We start from the raw sequence: 22,133 nt of genomic DNA on the forward strand, positions 1-22,133 counted from the left end.
AAATCCTGTCTCTTGCATTTATTAGATGGCTACATTTGGAAAAATTTTTGTTCCCTGGCCTCCCTGATGGCACAGGGTTTGTTAAAGTCTCAGCGCTATCAAGGTATCAAGCTATCACCAGTCACTGAGGCCTGAGTTCGATCCCCAGCCAGGAAACTAACCCACATGGCACAGACAGACCTCTCCTATCTTGTCCACTGCTCCCCACCACAGTGGATTTCAGTGCATCCACCTGCTCTGCTTCCCTCTCTCTCTCTGGTGAATCCTCTCACACACAACCTCCTACCCCCAACCTCTGGTCTACACCCCAGTTATTGTATGCATAAATAAATAAAAATACATCTTTAAAAAAAATATTTGTGGTCAGTTTAGCTGTTTCACATCTAAAATAACAACTCTTTGGTAGTGCTCAATATACATGTCAGGACTTGACAGATAACTAGCTACTTTTTTTTTTTTAAGAATTATTTATTTATGCATACAAGAACTGGGGTACAGGCCAGAGGTGCAGGGGCAGGGGGTGAGAGGATTCACCAGAGACAGAGTGGGGAGCAGACAGGTGGACTGACCGAAATACACTGCTGAGGGGAGCAGCAGGCGAGAGAAAAGAGGTCTGATAGGCCATGTGGGTCAGCTCCCTGGCCAGGAATCGAACTCATGCTGCAGTAGCTGCGGATAGCTTCATAATGCTGCAGCTTAATCCCTTGCACCACCACAGAGGCCCACTGGCTAACATTTAAAAGGAGAGGGGGAGGAAAAAAAAGCATATGTGTAAAAAAGACAAAGACAACAAAACATTAGGAGTATTTGGGTGATGCGATCACTGGTATTTTCTACTCTTTTTCTTTTTTTTCCACAATTTTACAAATGTTTGACAACGCAAAGGGTTGCATGGTAGAAAAGAAGACAAGCTTTGAAATTTTTTAAAGTGTGACAAATATGAAAGTAGCTAAAATACAAATGATAATTGAAATACCGGTAATCGAACTTTACAGAAGCTTAAAAATTTGTTACACGTAAGAAAACTAAAGGGTGACAATCATTTTCAAAGTTTGAATGAATCAGAGAAAAAGCTTTTCTGAACTGACATTATGATTCTCAGTGTAACATTTTCTATAGGAAGGAAACTTGCATACCTAGACTGGCTAAATGACACATATTCAAATTGGTCCACAAATTAGTGACTAGACACCAAGATCAAAACCTACTTAAATTTTATGACCTACTCTACTTTTATGACTTTCAGTGAAACTTATGAAATAAAAGATATTCCAAGAATATTTTTCTCTTCAAATGTTCATGACCCTTAACTAGAAATAAATCTAAACTAGCCTGAAATTCTATAGCTTTTTTTTTTTTTTAAATAGAGGCATGCTTTATTTATTTAGTTTGTTTGTTTGTTTGTTTGTTTATACATGCACTGGGTACAGTCAGAAGCACGGGAGGGTGAGAGAATTCACCAGAGCCAGAGCAGGGAGCAGAACAGGCAGAAGGACCGAAGTACACTGCTGAGGGGAGCAGCGGGCGGCAGGAGAGGTCTGCGCGCCATGCGGGACCCTCCTCCGGTGGCCAGGGAGCAGCCGGGGATCGAACCGGCGCCGCAGAGGCTGCGGGCAGCTTCGCAACCCAGCGCTCAACCACTGTGCCCCCGGGGAGGCCCGAAATTCTATAGCTTTTTAAACATTGTAAGAAAATAAAAGATTCCTTCAGTGATCCCTTTAGATTAGAAATAATTAAAACACAATAAAGGCTTTTGACAAACTACAAGCATTTGATGAACTGCACTTTTATTAATTTATAGATTCTTTATATTTTTGTTTATAAAGTGCAGTAATAAGTAATTTAATGTCTTATTTGAAAAAAGTCATATCTTTATATTGAAATATGAAATAAAAATTAATATGGATTGCTTTGAAGAGAAAATGGATCAATTTTGCTAAGCAAAACGTAAGAAAAAGAGGCAGTGAAGCTAAATTACATTGAAGAGTTCAGCTAAACCCACCACTAAGTTACTTTACTATTAGAAACTGCTGGAAATCACTGACCCTTCATCAAAAGAAAATCATTAAGAAGAAAACAGCACTGTCTTCTTTTGGCACTTATAATCTCTATGCTCCTTTCAATCTCAGTTTTTCAAACAACCCAAAGCAAAACAAAACCTACAACCTGAGGAGAACAACAGTAGGAAAGTAACAAAATAGTTGCAGCCACCACATATCTCCTCAGAGACAACTTTATAACACCTTAGCTCCTCATTCTCAGGATCAGTCAAAATCAAAAAAATAGGCAAACAAACACTTTCAAGGAAGGAAAGGAAAAAAATGATTCAAAGAAACAGATGAGGGAGTAATAAGTTTTATCTTTCAAAACAACACATATTACCTAATTAGAAGTAGTTTAAAAGTTATAACATACACAATGCAAAAGAATTACTACCAATCTACCATCTATAAATTTACCTTTATCTTAGTGTGTACATCAAAGATATCTGGAATACTCCCAAAAATGGTCTTAATCTCTTCTGGTGCAAGAATAGGCCCACCACGTTGTCCTTCCTCTTCCAACGGAACTTGAAATAACTAGAAGAAATAAAAGAGTAGTTAGATAAACTGGGGGAAAGGAGACAAAAAAGCTATATACAGATAATGATAAAGGAGATGAGATATTGGTGGAAAAGAAAGAAATTAGTTAAAAAAAAAACCCTCAAATTTTAGACATTTTCATAACATATTCAAATCTATTATATTCTATTTATTGACACATTTGTGTATATATACTATTATAATAGTTATCATTTTTTAATTTTTTTATGTTGTTAGAATCTAGTGACAACACCAGTTCTTCAATAAAACTGTTTTTTACTTCTTCATTGAAGATTAGTAAAAACTAATGATTAGTAAAAACTAATTTTTACTTCTTCATTGAAATTAGTAAGGAAGAAAATAAAGTTATTTCCAGACATACATTTAATAAAAATGCTAAATGTTTTGAAATGGTAGTGAAGAAACTTGGTTTAGGAGAAGAGACTGGTTTTTACATTAAAAGACCTGCCTGTATCCATGTTGATATTTTTATCAATTTAAAAGAAAAATGAATGGAAAAAAATTCCTCCAACTACAAAGTTTAGCAAGATCACAAGACACAAAGTCAGCACATGCATGCACGCATGCACACATACACACAATTTTCTATATACCAATAATGTTCCAATGGAAAGCCACACATATAAAAGTAATATCATTTTTAATAAAAAACTGATTTAATTATAATTTTAAAATGTACATGATATTAAAAACTAAAAAATTCTAACGAAAGAAATCAAAGAAGACCTAAATAAATGAAGAAATGATCATGGACTGAAAGACTCAACACAATAAGATCAACTCTCCCTCAAACCAGTCTATGGATAATGTCAATACTTCCAGGATTGTTTAAAGACAAAGAAAATGTGATTGTAAAAATTTATATGGATATACAGAAAACTTCTAATAATAAAGCTGCAGTATTCAAGCCTGTATGGTACTGATGAAAGGAGAAACATGCAAGGTCAATCAAACAAAATCTAGAAACAAATCTTTGCAAACATGGCAAAAGTAATTCAAATAGAGGAAGTGATAAGAAAGTCTTTCAGCTAGTGGTACTAGAACACCATCTTCCAGGCAAAAAAAGTGAAACTCAGACTAAATGTAACATTTATACAAAATTTAACTCAAAATGAATCATAGACCTAAACAAAAAATTCTAAGTAACATTTTTTTAAAAAGTATGAAGTTTAAAAAAAACACACATTCCGGACTTCCATTTCTCTAAGTAACAGTGAACTCCAGCTGTTGAAATCAACTAAAAATACGCAAGAAAATCCCTTTCTAAATATATCAAAAAAGTGAGAAGTGAGATGCCCTCAGAAGCCAAAATCTAAATAAAAGTATGGAGTTTAGTACAGAATCCAACTTTTCCCAAGGACATTTGCCTAAATTATAAAAAGCCTCAATGGGCTCAGAAGATGAGTGTAAAACCTACTACCAGATTCCAGTAAAGTTAAAAATATATATAACCTATAACCAAGAAATTCCAGGTTTTTACCCATAGTATGTTCTCAGAGAAACATGAATAGGAATATTCACAGCAGCACTAACAGTGGAAAAACCAGAAAGCACTAAAACAAAATAACTCCAAGTCCACTAGAAATAAGTTAAATAAACCATATATTTATATAGGAAAATGAATTACAAATGACACACATTTGTCTCAAGAACACTTACATCAAAAGAAAACAAAAAGTCACTAAAAAAAATAAAAGTTTTATATTTATATAGTGTGTTTTCCTACACAAACATGATAGCACTATAAGGAAAATAAGCACAAAATTCAAGATGATTATCTCTGAGGGAAGGGAAAGGAATGGCATTGGAGAAAAATACAAATAGATACACAAAGATATTTGTAAGCATTTATAAACATCCTTTCATTTAGTCACCATTTAATTAATAATCCTAAACAAAAGTTAAAAACAACCAAAAAACAGCAAGGTTCATTGAAACCTTTCAGTAGTGTTAAGACATGATGAACTATCTTTCTTAACAGTTCTACTGAGTTTGCTTTAATCTCCCTTATAAATTAGGTAGCCAAAAACTATGGATTCTATTTTTCCAGCATTTCTCAAATCCATCCTCTTCAATTTCACTGTCCTAAGAGGTACAAGTACTCAAACTCTATAACCCAGACTGCTGAAATAAATCCTAAATTGACTCCTTGCCCCCACAATTTCCCCTCTTCAATACCTCCTTCAAAGTGAAGTTATCTTTCTCAAATGCAAGTCAGATAATATCATCTTCTCCTTCCCAACAAAAATTCTTCTACAGCTTATGAATGACAAAGCATACTTTCCAAGGCCTTCACTGATCTGGCACAGGCAGTCTTAACTACCTCTGTATTCAAACTCTACATCCTACATTGATCCTCTTAATCCACACTATCCTCACTTTAATCCCCTTTGAACTATTCACAATATTTTAAATGACACACATCTTCAATTATCTGTATTGTTTTCATAATCTCAAATATACTTTCCATACCAATCATACCCATATTTTAAATTTCACTTCAATTTTTTCTTTATTACGCTTTATCCAATGTTCAACCATCTTTCTTAAGCTGGAAGAATAGTAACTGTCACCTAACAAAGCTCCAAATACCTTTCTAAATCTCCCTCATGATGCTCATAGCCTTCCACTTGGTGTTATAATTAGGCATGTATGTTTTATCTCCTCTTCCAGTTTAAACTCCTTTAAAGCAGGAATCCTCCTTAACACCTGGCACAATGCTTTATATTAAAAAGCAAGTATTAAATGGAATTAAGAAGCTTCTGGATATTCACTTAACTTGTGAGCTCGGTTAAAATTAAGTTATTCTAAACCAAATTTCGTAAGTAAAAGAACATATCAGTTTTAAAACAAAGCTTAAAAAGAACACTATTATGAATTTAAACCACAATCTTTTAAATAAAACCTTATGTGAATTAAATAAAACCACAATCTTTTAAATAAAACCTTTATACTAAACAAAATGGTATGAAAGAAACTTTGCCTACAGTTTAATTGCAAGAGATTTTAAAAAAGTCTTAGTGACTTTAATTGACATGCAAACTAGAATTCTGAAACATCAGTGCATTTACCATCACCTCTAAAGATTCAGAGTTCTAGGTAATAAATGCTACCAAAGTACATTAACAGTATATGCTAAAGTGATTTCCTGCTACTCAACTATATTTTGGGTAAATATAAAAGTTTCAACAAGAACCTCATCTATGATGATTTCCCTTGAGGAATGGGAAAGCTGAATTAAAAGAGTAAAGCCAAATATAGCAAAGTCTCATAAAACCTTGACTACTGCTACAAAAATTAACTTGAAAGAATAATCTGTTCATGCCTACCAGAAATAAGTCTTCCATTTCTTATCCATGCATTTCATAAATGGTACAAGCAACCAAACGCTATTAAATTGGACCTTAATGAGCTATATTAAAAATTCAAACAGAGGTCAGTCAAAAATTAAACCTAAATTAGAAACTCCCTTATTTTTCTAACCAAAGAAAAGCTTGGTGATAACTTTATTTTCTTGAATATCTCCATTACTTAAAATAAATGAATTCCTTCTTTCAATAGATATCAAAATAATGTCCCATTATTCACTGTCTTTCAGACTCTTGAATTCAGCTTATTCTGTACGACCTTCTTCAATCTTACCCTGCAAGGATTCACTAGGATTGATTTTCTTCAGAAATAACTTTATAGTACATTTTAATATGTGTAAGTAGTGAGTTAATAAAGTTTATATAGCAAACCATTGTATACTCTTAAGAAAATCTGTACACCAAAGGATTACTGAAAAAATTTACTGATATACATACTGTTATGCTTCACTGCTATTTCTTTTTTATATATGTATGATACCAAATAAAACAATGGCTCTAGAACATACACCTTCAGAAAGTTATTTACCATTTCCCAATGTAAATATGAGAAAGGAGTATCTTGACTAAAAATAATCTGAATTAACTCAGTCCTCATAAAAGATCATCTTTTGAGCATTCTTTGCTTTAAAGCCTATAAAAATTAGTGTCATTTCAGCATAAATAAAAACAATTACCATTTTGGTATTGCCTTAATAGCTGTTTTTTAAACACCTTTCCATCTTTAATTCCCATGTTCACGATGCTCATGGGTACAACAGACTGTGGTGGAGAGCTATTGGACTTTGGTGGTGGGAGTGGTGTGACAATATACATATGAAGAGGTATGAAACTGTACTCTTAAAACATATGCAATGATGTAAACCAATGTTACTGAAATCAAAAATTATTTTTAAATCAACACACACACACATTCTCTGCTCATATAATTTTCTTGCAAGAAGTAACATCTCTTAGATCTTTTACTCAGGAACACTGAAACAGAAATCATTTTGCAACAAACTCTTACCTGAATAATTGTGGCCAATATATTTACATAATTACTTTCAGTCTGATAAAGTTCTTTTGCAACTTGCCACCTAGCTGACTGCTTTGAAGGAACTGGAGTGGAATTTTTAGAAGACTTAGAACAAGACTTTGGTGTTTCTAAAAGGTAAAAAGAAGGAAAGATTTAAGCAGGAAGCCAGATATATGTAGCAAACATGTCACAGATCTAATACAGGGGGCAGAATACCTACTTTTACAACTATGCCAACACAGAGATTTTTATTAAAGTAAAATTTCCTCACTGGATAAAGCCAAAAAAAAAAAAAAAAAAAAAGTCAAAAATACCAATGACTCCAAATTAACATTCTACTCATTAGTCTGTACTCTTCAAAAATGTCAAGGTCATTAAAAAGAAAGGAAACTGTTCCAGATTAGGAGAGGTTAGCAATATGTAACATAACCAGATAAGAAGAAACTGTGAGGGATAATATAACAATATGTGATCCAAAAAAAAAAAAAAAATTTACCTTTTGCTAAGAAGAACATTAGGACATTAGTAGGTCATTTGGTAAAATCTGAAGGTATATACACAGACCTCACACAACTCAACAAAAACAAAATAAACAATCCAGTCAAGAAATGGGCAGAAGAACTTAAAAGATACTTCTCCAAAGAGGAAACGCAAATGGCCAACAGGCATATGAAAAAATGTTCAACATCCCTTATTATCAGGGAAATGCAAATCAAAACCACACTGAGATACCACCTTACACCAGTAAGAATGACACATCAAAAAAACAAGCAACAACAAGTGTTGGCAAGGATTTGGTGAAAAAGGAACTCTCCTACATTGCTGGTGGGAGTGCAAATTGGTCCAACCACTATGGAAAGCTGTCTGGAGGTTCCTCAGTATACTAAAAATGGAGCTACCACACGACCCGGCAATTCCACTACTAGGGATCTACCCAAAGGACACAAAAACATCAATTCAAAAGACCACCTGTACCCCTTTGTTTGTTGCAGCACTATTTACAATAGGTAAAACCTGGAAACAACCCAAATGCCTAAAAATAGATGACTGGATCAAGAAAATGTGGTATATATACACAATGGAATATTATTCAACAATCAAAAAAAAAAAAAGATAAAATCATGCCATTCACAGCAACATGGATGGAGCTAGAAGGAATTATGCTCAGTGAAATAAGCCAGAAGGAAAAAGAAAAATATGGGATGGTTTCACTTATAGCAGGAATATAGGGGAACCTAATAACATCAGTGTAAAAATATAATAACAGTACACAATACAACAAAGCAAAAACAGACAATTACAAACCAGAGACATACTGCAGGGGAGGAGGAGGCAGAAGGATTGGAGGGAAGGAGTAACACAGGGGACTGAGGTTAGGTGCACCGGTGAAGGAAATTCTATGGGGACTACACCTGAGGGGGTGGAGGGAAGCAAATATTGTTTAAAAATGAACAATGATGTAAAAAAATTTAAAAAAATTAAAAAAAAATTGAAGGTTTATAAAGTACACATACTATTAATGTTAATTTCCTGATTACAATATTTGTACTATAGTTACATAAGAAATATCCCTACATTTTGGGAAATACACATTTAGGTGTTCAGAGGCAAAAGTACATCCTATCTGCAAATTCCTTTGAAATAACACAGATGCAAAAAAAGTACACATGTATAGGAAAGAGTAAATGAATGCAGGAATGAATAAATGCTAAAGCGAAGATGGCAGGATACTGCCACTTAGAAAATGAGAGTACAAGAATCTTTGTGCTATTTTTACCTTTATATCAAAAATTATTTAAAAGTAAAAAGCTTAAATAATAAAGTGGAAAGAAACACAAAAAATAGCCATTAGAAAAGGAGGGAAAGGTTGTTATGATTACACAATTAGAATGGAAAAATTTTTCATATATGTACATTATGTGTGTATATACATTTACAAAACTCCCCTTTAAAAACCCCAGTATCAAACGCAAATTCTTTGTTAGTTCAAAGTATCTTAACATAAAACATCCAATCCAACCCAAAGTGAAAGATATACTAGTATTTTGAGAAAAATCAGGAAAAGTTTAAATTTATAAAAGTTTAAAATACAATTATCATATAGACTGCTTCAATATTATACAGACTCGCCTAATAGCAACTTTTGAAATACAAAAAGAATGTATGACACAATAGAACGACATGAAAAAATGATAAGAGTCCCAGCATATCAATTTTACTCAGTGATAAATACTTTTAAACATTAATACAGTTTTATTTTATGGAGTTTTTGGAAACTTTTTAAAGACAACAGACTTCAAATAATTTCCCACTAGTCATATATCAAACTACTCTCACCACATACAGGGTACTTCAGGTTGACACAAACAGATCTAATTATTTCCTACCACAGACTGGGAGTCTATTAAATACAGTTCTAAAATATTAGTTTAGTTGTCATGTTTGTTCTTTTGTGGCTCGTTTTCTTTTCCTGTCCCCTAAACTGCATATTCAAGATTCAGTCCTTTATGATTAACTCTTATCATACCACGCCCACAATCATCGTTTCAGAACCAATAAATTCTCATATCTACACATCTAATCTCTACTCAAGTACATTGTTCAACTTTTCCAAATGCCACTGAGTATGTCTGCCTCAACTCAACCTGGATTTTCTCTAAAATTGTACCATCCTCTTCTAAAATATAAATTTTCTATTTTTGCAAAGGTAAACATGACTTCCATTTAATATTTCACTGTTATTTCCTCTTATAAGCCCTTCTTATGATCCCATTCTATCAAAATTCCTCTTTCCATCACCATCCCCATCTATGGCTCAGGGCCTTATTAACTTGCAACTAAAGCCACTCTAGGGTCTTTCTATCTCCAAAATGCCTTTTTTCTAATCATTCTTCAGAATAATCCAGTACAAATTACCAAATCAATTATTCTGTTGCTCAAGAATTTCTAAAGTTCCTTGCTGATGACAATACTATAGAGTTCAAGCATACAGACTGATTTCAAAGCCCTCTAATATTTAAAGCTCCAATTAACATTTCCAATTTAACTACTCTTCCTCCATATATAAGCAAACTACCTATTTTCCCTAAAAACTTAATTTGTTTACTGTTTTGTTTTCTTGTTCCTATTCTCAAATCCACTTGAATGACTTCAGCAGCAGACTACCACCATCTAATCTACTACATATTTTAGAGACATCTCTAACTGCTTTACATAGAAAGGCAAAAATGGAAGTAGAGACTATTTAGGAGGCCACTGCAGTTTTTTGAAATCCTTTTTATAGAAACAACTAAGAGTGGCAAAGGAATAGAAATCAAAGTGGTACAGAGAATAAAGAGTTCTAACTTGATAGCAAGTTTAAGATGTTAGACATGAACAAGGAAGTATCAAGCAGGCAGCTGAACAAGGAAGAGTAAAATTTTGTAAGTTATCAGCATATTAGTGATTTTTAAAAGTCACAAAATTAAATGAGATCATTTAGAGAAAACAACAACAACACAGGAACAACATTCAATATTTAGAGTTGGAAGTTAGGCGAGAAGAGAGATAAATGATGTACAAGAGAAAAAAGTGTGTCTAAGAAAATATAGTTGTTCATGCACTGAATGCTGTTGATGACATAAAAATAATCGATCTCCCATAAAAAACAATTTCATGTAGTAGGGACTAAAATTCAATTGCAATGTGCTGAAGACACTGAAAAGCAAAGATGGAATCAAGGTAATTTTTTGAATAATACTCATTTGAAAGGGGAAAAAATAGGTTAGTGAATGGTTGAGTGTCATGGGGTCAGGAGGAGGTTGTTTCTTAAATCTACAAAATACAACATATTTGTGTATACAGTAAAATGAAAACAGGAAAATTAATGATCAAGACAGAACTGTGGGAGCCTTTCTCCATTAGTTAAGAGAGTGAACTTACCTTTATCTGATTTCATTATACCTACTTTCATGTAACATGTGTGATTTTGTTTAGTTGCCATGTTAAGAAGCAATAGAAATTTCTAGTTTAACAGGTGTTTGGTCCTAGACAAGTTACTTCTCTAACCCCAAGTTTATTCATCTAAAATCAGGGTAATGAAACTTCTCTTAAAAATACACAATATACATGAAGACTTAGTTTATGGCAAGCAATCATTAAATGAAAGCATTGTCATGTGTCATTTCTCTTTGACTAGAACAATGTTAATTATAGATTGAATCTCTCATATTCACTCTAAAGGGATTTTATATCTACATTCTAATAATCATTTAACCAAATTTTAAAGATCAATTTTTTTAGAAATTGAATTACCTCCATAGTTAATGCTCGACTCTGTTGTGTTGGAGATATCTAGGAGTGACCCTATAGAAAGGGAATGTTCAGCTGACGGGCGCTTACGGGGAGGAAAAGGTGATAAGTCTGTCTCTCTTGAAAGTTGAGCAAGAGTATCCTTTAAACGACGTTTTTTGCGGTTGCTGTTTGGGGTACTTAAAGAAAGCAGTGACACTGATTTCTTGAGTTCAGGGGTATTAGTCTGCAATCAAAAGACAAAAATTTTATTTCCATTTCCATTTACTTACAAATTTAATTTTATTTTCTTATACAGGGGAAAATAGAATATATTTACAAGTCTAACAAAATCTGGATTTTGTACAATAATTTTACAACTATACACTCTTGCAGGTAATTCAGAAGCTTCAAAAAATTAATAATCAAGGGGCTACAGCAATTGTATAACCCCTAAACCCTGTCTTTTTTATTCATAGCACAATCCCCATTAGACATTTGTCTATAAGTTTCTTTAGTGTTTACTTCTCTATTAGACCAAAAACTCCAGGAGGGCAGGGACCATTCATATTTTGTTCACTGTATCCTTTGCAGTTAGCACAGTACCTGGACATAGCGCTCCCCAGTATTTGTCAAGTAACACTTGATTTTAAAATTTATGTTAAGAACCTTACAAAGAGAACAGGAGTGTGTGAAGACAGCTCCCACAGATTTTGCTGAAGCACAATAAATTCACACCTCATCAATATTCCATTCAAAATTATTAAATCCCAAACTCAAGTAAATCTACCTTTACAGCTGCCTCGATTACCTTTATGTCACATTTTGGTGAATGATACTGCTTTTCACCAAGATCCAGCATAAAAGCTGGATTTTCCTTGCGTGTGTTCTACCATTGAAGTCATTTTTTAAATGACATCTCTGCCCTTAATATTCTTCAATAGCTTCCAATACTTCTAGGATAAAATCCAAACTTTTTAACATATTAAAAATAATTCATGATTCTGCCTACCTAATATGGTTTATATGTTGGCTGCCTTTCCACTCTTGCTAAAGCCATACTAAGCTATTTGCTACTTTAATGTACCTTCATACTCTGATACCCTCTCCCCCACTTACCTTTAATGTCCTTACCAGGTTAACCTAGAAAGTTGGTTCAACATTACTCTTATGCTCATAGTTAGGCTTTTCAATCCCACCTGAGTCAACATACATTACGCGATTATAGCACATAACATTCTGCACTGTGCATCTCTTTCCCTTAAGGTTCTAAGATTCTGAAGTTAAGGATGTTATTAAAAATGATTATACCACAAATTAGCACAGAAGACACTTATTAGATTAACATAATATCCATTAATTGAATACTTTTATTTAAATCTACATAGACTAAGGATATTATTATCAAGTGATTAATTGTTCCAAAACTCCCAAACATGACATAAAAGATAATGACTAAAAATTATACCATGCTTATTTTGGATAGAAAAGAGTTATCTTTACCCAGTCAAGTTCACAGAACAAATGCCCAAAGGGCAAAGCAGCATACCTTTTCATACAAATACATAGTCTCCCCAGCTCGGGCATCCATCTGAATGCTTCCCCAGAACCACTAGATGAGAGAAAGAACATTTCAATTAAGAGTTACCTTATCAGAAAAGATATTAGTAATATTTATTAAAACAGCTCTTTTCTGGAATTACTTGCCTCTTGCTTGACAACATAAAGTTTCTTTGAAGGTTCAAATGGAACCTCTTTTACTATATTCTCTTCAACTATAAGGTGAGTACATCTTTCATCTCCAACTGGCAAATAACTACCTCCTAAAGAAGAATGCATACAGGTGTAAATAAGCATTTATTAATGCAGACAAAATTAATAGTCTACTCATTTCCAAACCCAAATTTTTTAAAAGACTTATGCACCATGAGCTAATTAAGTAGGAGCTGAAAATAAGATATGTATTACATTTGAATTATGCTAAATTATACCTTGCATTTCAGTCATTTCTTCCATGTTGGCTTTCTCTTCATCTGAAAATCCCAGGAAACTTAACGTGCAACCTTGAAATGGAGGAACTTTAAATTCATTTCTAAAATCATCAGCTGCTGCATAGAAATCCCTAAAAGCAAAATACACTCTTTATAAGTTATACCAATTTATAAACCCATTCTCAAGGTGTTAACATAATCCATTTATTGAAAATCATTTACACTTAAGTCTTGAAAGGTTCATAAAAACTTCAATTTAAAAATAAAAATTGCTGCCCCCTCAGTCATCCCAAAGTAAATTCAGACAAATTTTCTGTCAGAATTGAATACCTCTGACAAACTGATCCAAGATTCAAATCCCTACTCTGTATCTGAAATTTTATATGTATTCCAGGAATTACATAGTTGCATGAAATCCTACATAATAATGCAGTACAAGAAGAAGGAATTATGAAGTTGGAAAGTTTAACAAATACAATAACTACTAAAAATGGAACCAAACAAAAAGAAAACAAATGTCCAAATGCATTAAGCTATTAATAACTGTAGAATGTTTATGATAATTGAAATTCCACTAGGCAAAGTTCAAAGATACCACAGACATTTTTCACTACTTTTTATAGCTTTGCTCCACCTAAACTTTATTCTCTAAACTACTCAAAAACTCAATTCATTTTTCCTATACTACCTAAAATTTTAGGGTTTCTGTTGTATGTATTGATCTTTATAACATATGTTTAATTCACATAATGAACTACTGAATTACTAAACACTTACTGTTCATCCCGCCTTTCCCAAGCTTTATAAATCCACTCCGGCTTCATAACTGGAGTACCCAGGCTGACAGCAATCTAAAATTAAAAACATCAGGATAAATTTTCACCTTAAATAACTGCATTCATCCAAGTTTTAAGCAATCATATGCCTTTTTTGCAGTTTTATATTACTCATCTGCTTTGTAATAAAATAAAGAAAAATTAACAAAAAAGTTTCAATCATGCTTCAATTAAAATTATTTAAACCATGACATCCAAACCACTTATTTTATTCCAAATAAACATATTCTAAAATTGATTAAATTAGTCTTTGTTTTATTTCTTCCTCTGTCCTTCATGTTTACTTCCAAGAATTACAATGGAGTATGGTGGTGGACTAGAGGGGATGTGGTGGTGGTATCCAATTATTATCTCAATTAAAAATAAATTAATAAAAACAAAATACTGACCCTCACAACTGTACTACAAAATAAATTGTCTGATTAAATAATTAAAAACCTAGATATGAATTGGGAAGTATACCTCCCAGGAATTCAACACTGCCCACAATTAGTATTTCCTACATAAATATACTGAGAGATTGTGGGAATAAAGTGACAAAGTCAACCTTAAACTAATATTTTAATATTAATAATTTCTATTTTTTTATAGTTTAAACAAATCTTAGAACTATTTTACAAAACAGTTCTGTTCTTATAAAACTCATTTAGACAACAGTGAAATACCTGTTCTCATCATTTCCTGACCACCTCATTTATTAATGGTACTAAGCAACCTTTGCTAATATTAGTCATCTGCCTGAAATGTTATCCATTCACCAACCTCCTCAATCCTAGTCATCTTTCAGACCTAACTCAGGTTCCATTGCCTCCTTAAAACCCTAAAGGATCAGCACTTCTACAATTTAAAATTCTTAGTAAAGTATACAGAGCACAAACTGCACTTCTGATCCTCAACAAACTGTTGGAAAAATAGATGGAATTAAAGAGTATTATTAAATCTATCATATAATGTTATACAAAAATTTACTTCAAATCTACCTCAAATAGGGACTTCCATGGTGGCACAAGGGATTAAGATGCAGGACTATGAAGTTATCTGCAGCCACTGCAGCATGAGTTGGATGCCTGACCAGGAGGTAACCCACATGGCGCAGCAACCTTCTCTGGACTCACCCGCTGCTCCCCGCTCCCCTCAGCAGTGTATTTCAGTCAATCTGCCTGTTCTGTTCCCCACTCTGTCTCTGGTGAATCCTCTCACCCCCTTACACCTCTGGCCTGTACCCTCATTATTGCATGCATAAATAAATCTTTAAAAAAAAAATCAAATCTACCCCAAATAGTGCTACACAAAATTTACCCCCAAATAGTGCTACACAAATATACCGTTTTACATACCCTGAACTTTTCTCCTTGTGTGCAATTTGCCACCAAATGTGTAACTTTTGAATTAAAGTCTTTTCGAATAACTCCACCCATGTGATGGACCAATGTCACCAATCTGACCTCAAAAGAAAAATTAAGCAACATTCATTTAAACACATTTCAAACTGTGTTTACAATTCATTTAGCATTTACTGAATACTACTTATATGGTATATACAAGAATTTTTATAAAGATATAAAATTTATGTCAAATAATTAAGGATTTATTTGCCTTATTGGCATTTGCAAAATTATACATAGAAATAAGCTGGTAAAGATAATCACACATAAGTTAAACAACTGGCTTTCAGAAGTTGAAATATATGACATATTTTTAGCACAAGGTTACATCACACGAAGAGTCTTCCCATGAAATTAAAGCTCTTAGCGCCAATACAGAAAATTTTACAAATCAAAAGATTTCTACGAATTCTTTAGAGCAATGAGAACAACTTAAGAAAAAGACTTGCATAAAAAATAAGTGCAATGGATAATGAAAAAATTTAAATAGCATGGCTGATATATATTTAACAGAAAGACAGTTAAACAAATTAGAGTTATGAAAATATAACATGTGATATATTTGCATTAATTTCTCCTTCAGTATTTTAAAAATAAAACCATGATGTAACTCCCAAAAAACTGAAAATTTAAATTTATTATACTGGCAAAAAATTTTCTTTGGGTAGAATGTTTTAAAATACTTATTAGGGGCCTCCCTGGTGGCGCAGGGGTTAAGACGCAACCTATGAAGTAATCCGCAGCCACTGCAGCATGAGTTCGATTCCCAGCCGGCCAGGGAGAAACCCACATGGCGGGACAGAACTCTCCTGTCTCACCCGCTGCTCCCCTCAGCAGTGTACTTCGTCCTGTCTGCCTGTTCTGTTCCCCACTCTGTCTCCGGTGACTCCTCTCACCCCCCGCATCTCTGGCCTGTACCCCAGTTCTTGTATAAAAATAAATAAAAAATAAAAAAATAAAAAAAAATAAAATAAAATACTTATTAGTTCAGGCCTCCCTGGCAAAGCAGGGATTAAAATCTTAGCACTACCAAGCTATTGCCAGCCACTGCAGAATGAATACGATTCCCATCCAGGGAGTTAACCCACATGGCACAGCAGACCTCTCCTATCTTGCTTGCTGCTCCTATCAGCAATGTATTTCAGAAGCTCCGCCTGTTCTGCTCCCCACTCTGTCTCTGGTGAATCCTCTCACCCCCCCCCCCCGCCTACACCTCAGTTCTTATATGCATAAATAAATAAAACAATAAAAAAAAATACTTACTAGTTCTTCTTTCTTCCTGAATCCAGTAAAGCACAATACTAGATTCATCATACTTGTACAATACAGTGGGCGACATGAAAATGGCAAAGGCTGAAGAATGCAATAAATTTAAATCTGTGAGTTTTCTTTATAAAATTAAATAACACCACTAAGCTAAACATATTTCTCCTTCTCGCCAATCAATTTAGCCAATCCAAAGATTTACTTGGGTTTTTCAATATGTGACAAGATACAGTAAAAAAAATTGCAAACTTTGCAATAAAAATATGTCCCAGGATTTCTGAATCATACTTGATATGCATAATCTAAACACTTTACAACTAGTGAATTAAACATTTATATGCAAATCTTTAAATCCAAAATTTACTTTGACATATATGAAATACTGTCTATAAACAAAGATTTCAGAATCCATACACAATTGTAAATGTGTCAAATTAAACTGTAAAGACATCAAAGATACTTTAAAATAAATATTAGGTTATTAATATGTGCACTTGAACCAAATATAATTCTAGCATAGCTAAAAAAAAGTAGAGATAGTAAATAATTTAGTCAAAGGTATTACTTATATGCTTATGTATGTTTACAAATGCAAAATTACAAAGCTTACACTTACATACCCACACACACTTGATTTTTGAAACCAAAACTTGAGTTAAAACAGAGAATTAAAGACCGTCATGTGCTTATTACTAGATCTATAATGACAAAAGCACAATGACCTAAACAATTTTAAGTTAATAAGGCAAGTGCCAAGTTTAAAAATGGCAAAATGTATGAATAAAAGCAAAGGATAGAGACTAACTCTGCTACAGTTCTTATATCAAAATTCTGTTCAAACACAAAAAGCTAAAATAACTTCCCTAATTTTAAATCATTCAGTAATTGATAAAAATCAAAATGTGGTATGTTTTGTGTGGTGGAAAATATGTCTATGTACAAGTATATGATTCTTGAACCTAAGTTTAAGCAAATTATTTCTTCTCAAGACATACATACTCATGTATGTATAGTTGTTCTACTTTATAAGGTCTTAGATTTTTCACTAATGAAAATTATTGTAGAGGGCCTCCCCGGTGGCGCAGCGGTTGAGCGCTGGGTTGCGAAGCTGCCCACAGCCTCTGCGGCGCCGGTTCGATCCCCAGCTGCTCCCTGGCCACCGGAGGAGGGTCCCACATGGCACGCAGACCTCTCCTGCCGCCCGCTGCTCCCCTCAGCAGTGTACTTCGTCAGTCTGCCTGCTCTGCTCCCCGCTCTGGCTCTGGTGAATTCTCTCACCCTCCTGCGCTTCTGACTGTACCCAGTGCATGTATAAACAAAAACAAACAAACAAACAAATAAATAAATGAATAAAATACGTGCCTCTTAAAAAAAAAAAAAGAAAATTATTGTAGAAACAATTAAAGGACTATTTTAAAGTAGCCACTACTTCTATTCTAAAAATTTCATACTCTCAACTCTAATGGGCTTTCATACTCTCAACTCTAATGCTCATGAATTTTCAAAAAATTCAGTAATAAAAATTTAAACTTTAAGTCAAAATAAGTACATATTCTTTCTTACCGCTCCTTTTCGTGCACAGTTTAATACAACTGGTGGCCCAATAACTCTGCAGTCAGTTTTGTATAAGTCATTGAAGGCAGAGTCCTGGAAGTCCATGACTATGAATACATTTTCAAATTCTGGAGAATCCAAACTTTCAAATTCTTCCACTGATTCCATCTTTACAAAGGACACTTTAATTTCCTTGATTTGTTTTATGTAGTTATTAGAAATAAAAATTGTTTATAAATTATAAAATCAATTCATAATTCTAAATAAGACATAAAATCAATTCAACATTTTATATTAGTAGAAATTTAAGTTTTAAATCATATAATAATCAGAACTGCATTTAGTAGTGAAGTCATAGTTCTCACATATATTATAGATACAAGCATCTCTATACTAAGACCTTAAATTTTGAAGAGTAATATTATAAAGGCATAAGCTTCTGACATGATTAAGAATCATTATAAATCTAATATATATATATATATATATGAGTTTTTTTAAGGATACACAGGGATAGTACAACATGAGAAGGATAATTACTAAATACTAATTATCCTACTAATTAATAAAAATTATTAATTTTTATTCTAAGAAATGATGCCATTCACACAGGTCTTCGTACAAGAATTGTTTTCAGAAAAATAGAAAAGCTACTATGTCACTTAATATTTACAAAAAGTATACAGATTAACTTAATCATTTCAACATATTTGAGAGAACTAAGAGAAAGATGTGAAATATATAGACAGTTATAGCACAGCAAATATAAGAGATAAAAAGGAAAGTTACTGTTTAACTTTTATACTGTACATCTACAAAAAAAGAATGGAAATATTTCAGTACCTATATGACTGTACGTGTAAAAAGAAAACCATTTAAAAGAAAATTCTGAATGAGTTAATAAATTATTTGGGCTTTATTTGCTAGGTTGATGCGATGAGCTGATTTATGTAACCCTAAACTCACATTGATGCCCTACTGCCCTGTAGCTCAGACTGTGAATATTTGGAGATAAGGTCATTTAAAAGATAGCTAAGATTAAATGGTTACATGGCTAGGCCTAAATCTAATCTGTAGTGTGTCTCTATAAAAGGATTATGTTGTACACATAAGAGCTACAGGCATGTAAACACACGGAAGAAAGTTCATGTGAAGGCACAGCAAGAAAGTGGAGGCCATCTGCAAGTCAAGATGAGAGGCCTCAAGAGAAATCAAACCTGCCAAATACCTGAATCTGAATCTTGGACTTCTAGCCTCCAGAACTATAAGTGAGCACATTTCTGTTGTTTAAAAGCGACCCAGTGTGTGATATTTGTTATGGCACTCATTGCCAATTAATAAACCTAATATAGAGAAATATACATATTTCACATGCTGAACTTAATTCCCTGGTGTCTATCAATTATTATAATTTATAATTTTGGAAATAAAGGATTTAAAGTAAAAGTAATGAGAAAGAAGCAGCCAAGGAATTAAAGAATCAAATTTTTGTTAATGTATGTCATTTAATTTAATAGTGATAAATTACTTCATGAGGATTTCATTTTTTAAAAAATATATGATATAGTTTGGGATTTCAGAAATGCCCAAATTTTAAAAATAATAGTTTTTACTCATTTAGCTCTAGAATAAACAAAATGTACCTTGTGCCCAATTTAGGTCCAATCACCGTAAGTGGAAAATAAGAATATAATCAAGGGAAGTGCAGCATGCTACATGCAATGAAGTGATTGACCTACCATATTAACAACACTTTTTATAAATTTTTCATCCGATTTTCCAGGACAACTTTCTTTTAACTTTATAACAGGGACTTCCATTATTTTAATAGTCTGTGAAAAAGAGACTTAAGTGTAAGATTAAGAAAACTATAAAATTATTTACACACTGATGGAAGAAAAATAGCCTAAAAATTGAAACTACGTACCTCTAAAGCTTTTATAAGTTCTTCTTGTTTTCCAGCTTCTTGAACCAATATCATTCTTGTTTCAATCTGAGGCATTTCTTCTATTAAAAATGAAAAACATTTAAATGTGTTTATCAGGCACTAACACCAAAAGCATAGTTCCTACTGCTAGATCTGGCAAATTTTCCATCTTTGAGGTGATCATAACAGACTCTAAAACTACAAATGATTTAATTCCCAGCTTACATTTTTTAAATGGCCATACAACACTTTAGTGAAAGAGAAAATATATTATAGCAGTGCATACAAATGTTAGCACCCTCTTAACAAAAGAAAGCATTTCCCATCATCTCTTCAACAGTGTATACATAAGAAAGATACATTCTACAAAATGGTAAGGGAAAGAGTGGTTCTTCACCTACTCAGCCAGAAGTGACCAAATTCTACCTAATAATATTGTAGGTTAGACTGCCCTTATACATAAAAAAAAGATGACTTCCTCTTCAAAGTGAGGAAACATTAATCCAAGCAGTAATCAAAAATCTACAATAGGCCTCCATAGTGGCGCAAGGGATTGAGTCTCAGCACTAAATCTACATAGTGGGTCTCCCTGGTGGTGCAGGGTTAAGTCTCAGCACTATGAAACTATCCACAACCACTGCAGCACAAGTTCCATCCCTGGCCAGAGAGCTAATCCACATGGCACAGCAGACCTCTCCTGTCTCACCTGCTGCTCCGTCAGCAGTGTATTTCAGTTGATCCACCTGTTCTGCTCCCCACTCTGTCTCTGGTGAATCCTCTCACAACCCCCCACCCCATACCCCATACCTTTGGACTATACCCCAGCTCTTGTATGCATAAATAAGAAAGCTTACCAAAAAATCTACATAGTACAAAGGGATTCTGTCAACCAATATTTAGTGAATAGTTGCACTCTATTCAGTGAGTTTGTTAGGGGGAAAGGATGTCCTGCACAAACTCCATACAGGCTTTGTGGATGCCACCCCCACTCCATCAAGACACTGGGAACTACAAATCCCATGACCCCCAAAGGGAGGTTGCGAGGACCTAAGGGCGGAGTTAAGCAGCCATTTTTTCTGGCTTGTGTTTATAACCAGCCATGTGAAGGGGTTTCGCTCTCTCTTGGCTTGTGCTCTTAGCCAGGCAGGCTTGGTCTTGGCAGGTCATTTGGGATTCCAGGTCAGCGGAACAGGTCAGATGCATTTAAGAATTTATCTCCCTCTTTTTCTCCCTGAGTTGTTCATTTCCCCTTCCCTTGTAAATAAACCTTTGGTTAACCTTTTATGTGTTCCTGCTGTTTAAGTCCCCTTTAAACATGTGGGTGAGGACCCACAGTCAGGCAACCCATTTTATATCGGGGTTGCCCTATAACAAGTTGACATTCCACAATATTATGTAAATCAAATTATTGAGCTGTACCACCTTAAACTTATACAAGAGCTATGTATGCTGTATGCATGTATAGCTATGTATATAAGAGCTATGTCAATTATATCTCAATAAAATTGGGAAAAAGATAATCGTTATGGTTTAAAGCAGATAACAAAATTACCTTCAACATATGGAGTAGATGCAATAAATAAGTCTTCCTTAGAATTTTCAATAACTTTCGAATCAAAAATGGAGGAGTCAGCCAAGCTTGTCCTCTCAGTAGTGGATGCTAATACACTATTGTCAGCCATTGTTTATACTTGTCTATGTCAACTGAAAAAAAAAATTGAACAAAAATACATGAAACAAATATGATTATTGAGTAAAAACAAGCATTAAAGGTTTTTACAGCTAAAATTTATGAAAAGTATTGCCACCTATTTTTCTTAATGAACCAAAGAAAATCACTCAACTTGATTCACAGGAATATAATAAAAATAGCAATGTATTAAAAGTACTGATAACATTACCTGACAAATAATAAA

At 33.5% G+C, this 22,133-nt stretch overlaps 1 protein-coding gene across 12 annotated transcripts in view; it reads right to left on the reverse strand.

Moving 5' to 3' along the window:
- The window catches only part of ECT2 (epithelial cell transforming 2), a gene marked incomplete at both ends in the record, with an annotated part of 66,577 nt that extends 44,678 nt beyond the window's left edge, over positions 1-21,899 (reverse strand). For 2 of the 12 annotated variants that reach the window (XM_084231822.1, XM_084231817.1), the window contains 13 exons: positions 2,460-2,579; positions 6,981-7,117; positions 11,283-11,505; positions 12,808-12,870; positions 12,966-13,081; positions 13,250-13,380; positions 14,027-14,100; positions 15,423-15,530; positions 16,734-16,823; positions 18,300-18,482; positions 20,030-20,122; positions 20,218-20,297; positions 21,770-21,899. In XM_084231822.1, coding sequence (XP_084087948.1) covers positions 2,460-2,579; positions 6,981-7,117; positions 11,283-11,505; positions 12,808-12,870; positions 12,966-13,081; positions 13,250-13,380; positions 14,027-14,100; positions 15,423-15,530; positions 16,734-16,823; positions 18,300-18,482; positions 20,030-20,122; positions 20,218-20,297; positions 21,770-21,899 — 1,548 coding nt within the window. The remainder of the gene's footprint in view (positions 1-2,459; positions 2,580-6,980; positions 7,118-11,282; positions 11,506-12,807; positions 12,871-12,965; positions 13,082-13,249; positions 13,381-14,026; positions 14,101-15,422; positions 15,531-16,733; positions 16,824-18,299; positions 18,483-20,029; positions 20,123-20,217; positions 20,298-21,769) is intronic. The other 10 variants (XM_084231818.1, XM_084231823.1, XM_084231821.1 and 7 more) reach the window with 9 other exon arrangements.
- Positions 21,900-22,133: the final 234 nt, after the last annotated feature.

This window comes from Talpa europaea, assembly GCF_964194135.1.
Source record: "Talpa europaea genome assembly, chromosome: 4".
NCBI lineage: Eukaryota > Metazoa > Chordata > Mammalia > Eulipotyphla > Talpidae > Talpa > Talpa europaea.